The sequence below is a fragment of the Homarus americanus genome, unplaced genomic scaffold (genome assembly GCF_018991925.1).
Source record: "Homarus americanus isolate GMGI-L3 unplaced genomic scaffold, GMGI_Hamer_2.0 scaffold45698, whole genome shotgun sequence".
Taxonomy (NCBI): Eukaryota; Metazoa; Arthropoda; class Malacostraca; order Decapoda; family Nephropidae; genus Homarus; species Homarus americanus.
In genome coordinates, this window is record NW_024735554.1 from 6,921,562 (window position 1) to 6,930,448 (window position 8,887).

The window sequence follows — 8,887 nt, forward strand, 5'->3', positions numbered from 1 at the left end:
GGAACAGAGGGGGGGCTTGCATGGTTAATAAGGTGGCATGGGTGTGGTCCGCGTCAAGTCACGGTATTTGAGTGTGCCGCTCCCCACCACACATCCCTCTCCTCCTCTCCCTTCCTCCTCCCTCTCCCTCTCCCGGTACTCCTCTTATGACCTTTCTCTCTCTCTCTCTCCCGTCCTCCTCCTCTTATACGCCCCCTCCCTCCCTTCCTCTACCCTCTCCCTCTTCCCTCCCTCCTCTCTTTCTTTCTCTCCTCTCCTCCCTCGCCCCTTCATCTTCATCTTCTCTCTCTTTCTCATCTGCTACTCCTCTCTCTCTCCTTACTTCTCCCCTCTTTCCCCCCTGCCCCTTTCATCCTCCTTCTCTCTCTCTTTATCCCCTCTCCTCCTCCTCCCTCTTCTGTCTACTGTTATACGACTCTCCCTCCCTCTCTCATCATGTCCATCCCACTATAGGTTCTCTCTTCCACCTGGTAGATTCAACTTCTACTTCCCAGGAACCTTCAACGCCTCCCTACACAATGCCCACCACACGCTTAGTTGTACAAATACGCCCGTAGCTAGAGAGAGAGACAGAGAGAGACAGAAACAGACAGCCAGAGAGACAGACAGAGAGAGAGACAGAGAGACAGAGAGAAAATAAACAACTATTTGACTCATGTATACCTGGAATAGTGTGTGAGCAACGGTGCCAATTTCCAGGTAACTTGACCCCCCCCACGCACCGCAGCCACAAACCACAGGTGAACAGGGTTAGTCCTTGCATCTGCCACGCCACTCTCACGTTGTCTCACCTTGCCTACCCCCTTGTCTCACCTTGTCTTACCTTGCCTACCCCTTTGTCTCACCTTGTCTCAATCTCCCACCCCCTTGCCTCCCCTTGTCTCACTCTCCCACCTCCTCCCCCGCCTCGTCTTAACTTATTCTTCCTTATTGTATTGATTGGACAAATTACAATTTTCTTTATTTTAAAATCGAAAATTTGAAATAATATTGTTATTTCCATCTATGAAATTATTATTATTTTTGTTGTTGTTGTTGTTTTGCTGCTGCTGCTGTTGCTACCGCCATTATTATTATTATTATTATTATTATTATTATTATTATTATTATTATTATTATTATTATTATTATTATTATTATTATTATTATTATTATTATTATTATTATTATTATTATTATTATTATTATTATTATTATTATATGGAGAATAATGTCGGGTTAGAGTTAATGTAATTTAGAGTGAGTGGAGTGGAGATCTGAGGGTCTGGTGAGGGGTGAGGGGTTGAAGGTCATGAGGGGAGTGACGTGGTATATAAGAAGAGCACATCGCTGTGTGGCAATTATTACCCACGCCCGTCACAGCCTTAAAACGCCCAGAGACACGCCAATCCCTGCTCATATATGTTCTATACATATCTCTCAACGTCCACACGGCCTAGTGATTACTACCCACACACACACTTACCTACCCACACTCATACCACGACCCACCCGGATACCACCACCCACACACTTACCCACCCACACTCATACCACCCTCCACCCGGATACCACCACCCACACACCCACCCACGCATGCCACCACCCTTTGACTCACACATCTCTCCTCTCCTCCACCTACGCACCTTGCCACCTACTAACTAAGCCACTCGTAAACACTGCCAGCCAGTCGTACCGCCCGCCCAGACGCGCCACCTTAGCCTGTTCGGAGAAGTGCTGAACTCATCTCTGTGACGTCAAGGCCTCCTGCAGGCACAACACCCTTCACTGACGACTCGAAAAATTAGAACACAGTATCTGAAACTACCATGTAGAGGATATTATGAGAAATAATGTGAATTTATAGGTATCATTTGAACAGTGGATGGGACATATTACAGGTGTGGCAGTGTGAGTGGTGGTTGAGGTGGGTAGGGCCACCACGTCCTTGTGTCGAGCCCAGGAGTCTGGGTCTGTCTCTCCCAGGAGACGGACCAAGTTTTTTGCGCCTCTCTCTCCTCACACTCGCATCTCGTGATTGCTACCGCCAATATGTTCGACGTTTTTGGTACTATCCGTCAGTTACTCAAAATCGATCAGATCAGGATCGATAATGTGATCTTTTGTTTACATTACAAAGCGACAATGGTGATTTTGGTGACGTTCAGTTTACTGGTGACGAACAAGCAGTATTTTGGTGACCCGATCGACTGCATGGTGGACGCCATAAACAGTCACACCATCGACATGTTTTGCTGGATCCAGTCGACGTACACGATACCGTCGTTGACTGGTGCCGTGGTGGGGGAGGAGGTGGCTCACCCAGGTGTCTCCAATCACGATGTTGTAAGGCTACCTGTCATTAACGGAGACGACGGAGCCCGTGAGCAGTACGCCACCAAGCACCACAAGTACTACCAGTGGGTCACCCTCTTCCTCTTTATCCAGGTCAGTGTTTACAATTTTCTTCGTCTACTCTTCTTCCAGCTCAATATTTACATTATATTCTTCTTCCTTCTGATTGGTCATTGCGTCTCTTAATTACCATTGTTATTGTTTTTATCTTTTTGGTCCTTAACTTCTACAATATACAACATTTAGTAATTAGCTTATTTCTTTTCAGTTCTTGTCAGTTAGTGTACAAATAACTCTCACCGTCTCATCTACTAAGTCCCTTCAAGAATTACTATATTATCTCGCTAGTGAATTGGTATAGAAGCCAAGTAAGACTTTCATCCATCAATACCTTATATACAATAAAACTACTTTACTTCCTTAATAGAAACACAACTAACAAAGAACACAAAACAATTCTATTGACATTTGGTTTATATAACTAATCTCGGGACAATGAAAACACAAACGACTTATTTTACTCTTCTCGTTTCCTATACACTAATCTTTCTGAATAAAGGACAGTATCAGATTCATTACACTCGTAGCAGGATATGTTGGTCATTTAGTAAGAACCATCGTAGGGTAGGAGGTTGTTAGGCGTGATATTGCCCCCTTAAGAATTATCATCAATCAGGGTGGAGTGAGACGGAGGGCGGTGCAGCAGGTGAGGGGGTTCAGGCGTTCATGTTTGGAATAATTGAACTTTTGAAGAGCGGGGAGAGAGGCGGAGAGTGAGTTTGTCTATAAACATCAACAACAGATGTCTTATGAGTGTTGGGGGGAGGGGAGGGATGATGGATTTGCATAGATCATAAATATTGTTTTTTAATGAGTATAAGTAAAATAATACAGTTAAGGTAAATACGATAATATATGTGATGGTTGATTGTTCTTATCTTTTGTTTGGTTCATTAACTTATGTGAGCAAACTTATGTCATTAGCTTAGATAAATACTTAGTAAAATACTAAATTAATACTTTATGAAGACTTTTTATCTAATAATATTCATATCACATCTCATCGTTGCATCAGCTAGCAAGAATAACCAGGCGTAAAACTACCTCCAGACACTCTTCTCCGTCTCTAGCATCATGCACATCCTTGGGCCTCTCACACGTCTTACATACTAATACTGCTTCCCCCTGCCCTCCTGCCCTCCCTCCCTCCTGCCCTCCTGCCCTCCCTCCCTCCCAAATAAACAATGCTAAGACTTGTGGGATTGATCAGCTTCCAGCAAAATTACAAATAAAACATAATGGGGGCAAGAATTGGATCAAATGTTTGACTAAAATATATGCAATATATTATCTAAAAAGTCAGGAGCCTTAGAGTTAACCCAGTTTAGAACAATGAGTTTAATAAGTTATGCCTGCAAAGAATCATTAATCATAATTTTAAATAGAATAAAATTAATAGACTGAGTTATCCGAAATCCAAAATGGAGTTATAAAGGGAAAAGGGAACTAAAGAAGCTATAATTAGTTTTAGAATTTTGAGAAAGGGTTTTAGAGGTCCAAATTTTTTTATATCTACTTTATTAATTTTGAAATCTATTTTTATTAGGTAAATACGATAAACTTATAGATATCTTGGAAAAAATAGACATTAAACAAAGGAGATATTAGGATTCTAAAACGTCTTTACTGGCAACATGAGGCTGCAATTTTAGTGAATAATGAACTTACTAATTGGTTCAAGGATAGAGGGGAGTAAAACAAGGCTGTGTTGTATCTCAAACATTGAATAATATATATTTTTAGAATTCGTCATGAGAGAAGTTCTAAGTAACAATGAAGGAATAAAGTTAATGGTGAAGTATGCAGATGACATTGTTTTTATCACGGATAGTCAAGAGCCGTTACAAAAACTGGTTAACAGACAGAGAGACAGACAGACAGACAGACAGACAAATAAACATAAAGAGATAACAACACAGGCATACAGACATATTGACAAAAAGACAAACAGATAGACATAGATAGAGACAGATAGACTTAAACATACACATACAATAAGAGAAACAAAAACACAGAAAGATACGTAACGAAAGAAAGCCATTCAGATAGAAGGAGAGAGACAGATAGAATGATATACTGAGAAATAGAAAGTGAAAAAGAGAAATACCAAGAGAGAGAGAAAGGGAGAGCAATAACTATTCATCATGTTACAGGCTGGCATGTTTTACTTCCCGCGGTTTCTGTGGAAGAGGATGGAAGGTGGACGAGTTAAAGGCTTGGTCACTGATCTTAACCTGGTTGCCGTGGCTCCTGAACTAAGAGAACAACGCATGAATTTCGCCGTCGAATACTTTGGCCACTACTTCAACCAGCACAACATCTACGCTTATCAGTTCTTCACCTGTGAGGTCCTCAACTTCATTAACGTGATCGGGCAGATGTATTTAACAGACAGGTGAGTTGATGCTTACAGTATTTTGTTTAATGTTGAAGTTTATTGTATATCAGATGTTTAAAGATTATATCACTCACAAATAGACAGATAAACAGACAGAAATACGCACACACACACACACACACACACACACACACACACACACACACACACACACACACACACACACACACACACACACACATACACACATACACACCATCTTCCTTGGTTCACTGTTAAATAACTTTGCTGCTATACCTGCGACAGATATGATCCGAGGGTTCAGTCATAGATCACTAACTATTCCTGTGGTTCTCTTCAGGTTCTTGGACATCGGGTTCATCAATTATGGACCGAGAGTGGCGCAGTATTCCATGGACTCAAGCATCGGTCATGACCCGATGGACGAGATCTTCCCTAAGGTGGCCAAGTGCACCTTCCACAAGTTTGGTCCTTCGGGAACCATCATGCGCCACGACGCTCTCTGTGTCCTGCCAGTCAACATCCTCAACCAGAAGATCTACACCTTCCTCTGGTTCTGGTGAGACGCTGTCGAGCCTTTGGTTTATATTGTAGTTGTGTTGACTTGGGACTTTAGTGAGCTGCGGGGAATCTTTGGTTTGCATCGTAGTAATATATCGTAATATTGTGGCTCAGGTGAGTTGTAGGATAGGTGTCTCTGGGGTTAGTAAAGACGTCCAGACTTGTGGTTATAATGAAAAAAATAATATTATGACAGTTCTTAAAAACATACATAGGGTCAAGAGAGACTAACCTATGGGACAATTACCTATATACTAAAGACGGAATTCTACGTCGGCAGGTTCGTGTTGTTGGCGATCATCTCCGCATTTGGTCTTCTCTACCGCTTGGCCACCTTTGCCTCAGGTTTCCGCCATCTCCTCCTCCGAAGTCGTTCCCGCCTGGCCTCCGTAGACAAGGTGGCGGCCATCTCTCGTAGGTGCCTTATAGGAGACTGGTTCATTCTCAACTTGATAGGTAAGTTAAACACACTTTTGTTCCATTAACGACACCAGTGAAGAAGAAAATCTATATAAATGGTATAGGAGACGAGTAAATTTATTGCACTCTGGATAGGAAGAATACTAGGAAGAATAGATATCTTTGAGTGTTTCCTTGGCTAAAACAATGCTTCTCCCTCACCACAAGATCAGGGTGGAAACAAAAATATAGAGCGTGCAGAATGAACACAAACCTAAGGAATTGTATACTCGACGCTTGTGTACCAGATCCCGAGTAGACCCAGATTGCTTTTGTGTGTTGTCTGTGATACATTGTGGAGCTGGAATACCTCCCATTCCGGTTGATGGTATTCTGGAAGGACTTGTCAACCTACTAGGCCATTTTTGGAGTTTACTCATTCTTTTGGACTCTTAGTACAACCCACACAGTCAATTAGGAGCTTTAGAGTCAAGTTGCACTACAGTGACTGAAGGTGTAACAGTAGCAATGGCAGTGACAGAGAGTGTGACAGTGACAGTGATTTTGACAATGGAAGTGACAGTGGTAGTAAGTTGTGACCGGGACAGTGATAGTGATAATGATTGTGACAGTAACAGTGACTGTGAGTGTATTATTGACAGTGTGGCTTCCTCTCCTCCTCACCCAGTATGATCTTAAGAACCCCTACCTTTAGAAGATTTATGGTAGAGTCTCATAGGTCATTGTTAATAAAGCACGTCTGTAGTATTTAGGTTAATGCCGCAGTAATGCGAGGTACAGTTATTCAAGGTACTTTTATATAATACAAATCTATTCGGTCTTTTTTAGCCAAGAACATGGACGCATTTGCATTCAGAGACTTCATCAACGATCTGACGGCTAAGTTAGTGGAGAAGGAGCACCTTTCATAGCGTCCTGCGCCACCACACTCATCCACCAAGGCGGCTACTGTATGGTTGCTCTAGTATAGATGCTTCACCCACAATGACTCCTACACAATGAAATTACCAATGCTCCACCATCATGGCTGTAGTTACTGTACTATGAGTTATTAAGCAATATGTCACATACTGTACAACATGAATGTGAACTTTTATTTAAATAATTAAGTAATTAATTATTCCTTCTTATTTTATAAATGAGTTGATTAATACAACCAAAGATCAGTAAGTATCAAGAGTTGATTTAATAATGACATAATATCTGCCCATAGCAGATTAAATTATATATATATATATATATATATATATATATATATATATATATATATATATATATATATATATATATATATATATATATATATATATATATATATATATATATATATATATATATATATATATATATATATATATATATATATATATATATATATATATATATATACACACAGAGACAGATAATTATCTGTCACATGGTATTTACTTGTTGATGGACCAGTGTAATTACTAACATTGTTACGCGCCCAGAGACCTACGTGGTTGAAGTGCAGTAATAACATCATAACGTCGTCAACAACAACGTCATATACACAATGTGTATTTTCAAGTCTTCTGTGTATCTACTGACAAATATATTGTTATTAAGACACATTCTCTTGTTCTTTACCTTGAGCCTTCTAATGAAATACAGATGGAGAGGGAAAATTCCCACCGGTATGTTGTCCTCCCGCGCTCTTCCTATATCTTGGAGTCCAGGCATTCCAGTGTGTTGTTGCTGCTGCCGCTACTGATGATGACTTTTTGTTGTTGGTGTTGTTGTTGTTGTTGTTGTTGTTGTCGTTGTTATATATGCAAATACTTCAGCAATAAATAAGATAGAAACATCAGGTTATCATTTTCTAATATATTAACCTGTTATCATAAACATTATCACATTTTCTTTTAACTTTTAACCTTTATTCTTTATACTTTTCTGTTCTTTGGTTTTAGTTTCACAATTTTGTTTTCTTATCACATTAACGACATTGTTTTACTGTTATCCGATTTTCTTCCGTTTGCTTATTTTATTTCATCGTTTATTATCTTGTATTATTTTTTTGTTTAATCCTCAACCACTAGAGAAACTTTACACACACATATACACACACACACACACACACACACACACATATATTACCTGGTTGTTCTCTCTTTAATTTACTTTTACCATTAATGACCAACAGATTTGCCACCGTCATTTGCATAATTTAACATTGAATAGTAATACCTATAATGCACTCCATGTTACTTCATTACTTCTGTTTTATTTAATTTTTTTATTCCAGTTTTAAAATAACAATCCCGGTAAAAATTTCGTAATATACATAAAAGGATATTTATTAGTTAATGTATTCATCTATTTTATGTTCAATTTAATTTTTCTAATGTTACATATAAGTTAATTAATATAACTAATCATTATGTTCAAATACATGTATAACACAACTTTGATAATTAAGTTCATGACGAGTATCTAACGAATCAGACTAGTTATTATGAAGTTTCCATATTATATTAGTGTTAAATCGTTCACACATACACACACCCACTGCGGTTTGCCTGCCTCTACTCTGGACGCCATAGATAACTCACTTCCGTCTAGTCATAAATCATCCATGTAACCCATAGATAAGGCCACGATCACCTGAATAAATTATAGAAGAGATTACGCGACCAACTCCATCTTCCTCCTGCTCTCGTTTCATATACTGATATGTGACAAACTTGCATAAAACAGTGAGGCTACCCCCCCCCCCTCCTCCCCCGTCCCCCCGTCCTTTAAATTGGAAAAGTTTTGCGAGTGAAAATTGCATTAGCAGCCAACGGGGCGTTGAGGAAGTTCCTATTGTCCCAAGTCTTAACTCGCTCGCCACTTTCTAAATGTTTAGCCTAATTCTCCAGCTGTAGGTTTATTTATTATTTTGGTAATATGATAGAAAATTTATCAGTAGGTAAGGTAATGAAAATACTTCGCCTCTAAAGATAAGTTACACACACACACACACACACACACACACACACACACACACACACACACACGCGCGCGCGCGCACACCAGAGAGCCGATCAGTGAGTAATGACAAATTCTCCTACAAATAATTATACATTACTGAACTGACATAAACACAATAACACTTCAGGCTATTGTCATACTATTAATCAAACATAT

At 39.6% G+C, this 8,887-nt stretch overlaps 1 protein-coding gene across 1 annotated transcript; it reads left to right on the plus strand.

Annotated features, from left to right (window-relative positions):
- Positions 1-1,557: 1,557 nt before the first annotated feature.
- Positions 1,558-6,818, plus strand: LOC121871473 (innexin inx2-like). The gene is made up of 5 exons (XM_042373821.1): positions 1,558-2,427; positions 4,548-4,789; positions 5,094-5,312; positions 5,595-5,770; positions 6,563-6,818. Exons 1-5 carry the CDS (start codon positions 2,032-2,034, stop codon positions 6,643-6,645), a joined length of 1,116 nt encoding a protein of 371 aa, XP_042229755.1. The 5' UTR covers positions 1,558-2,031; the 3' UTR covers positions 6,646-6,818.
- The last annotated feature ends 2,069 nt before the right edge of the window (positions 6,819-8,887 follow it).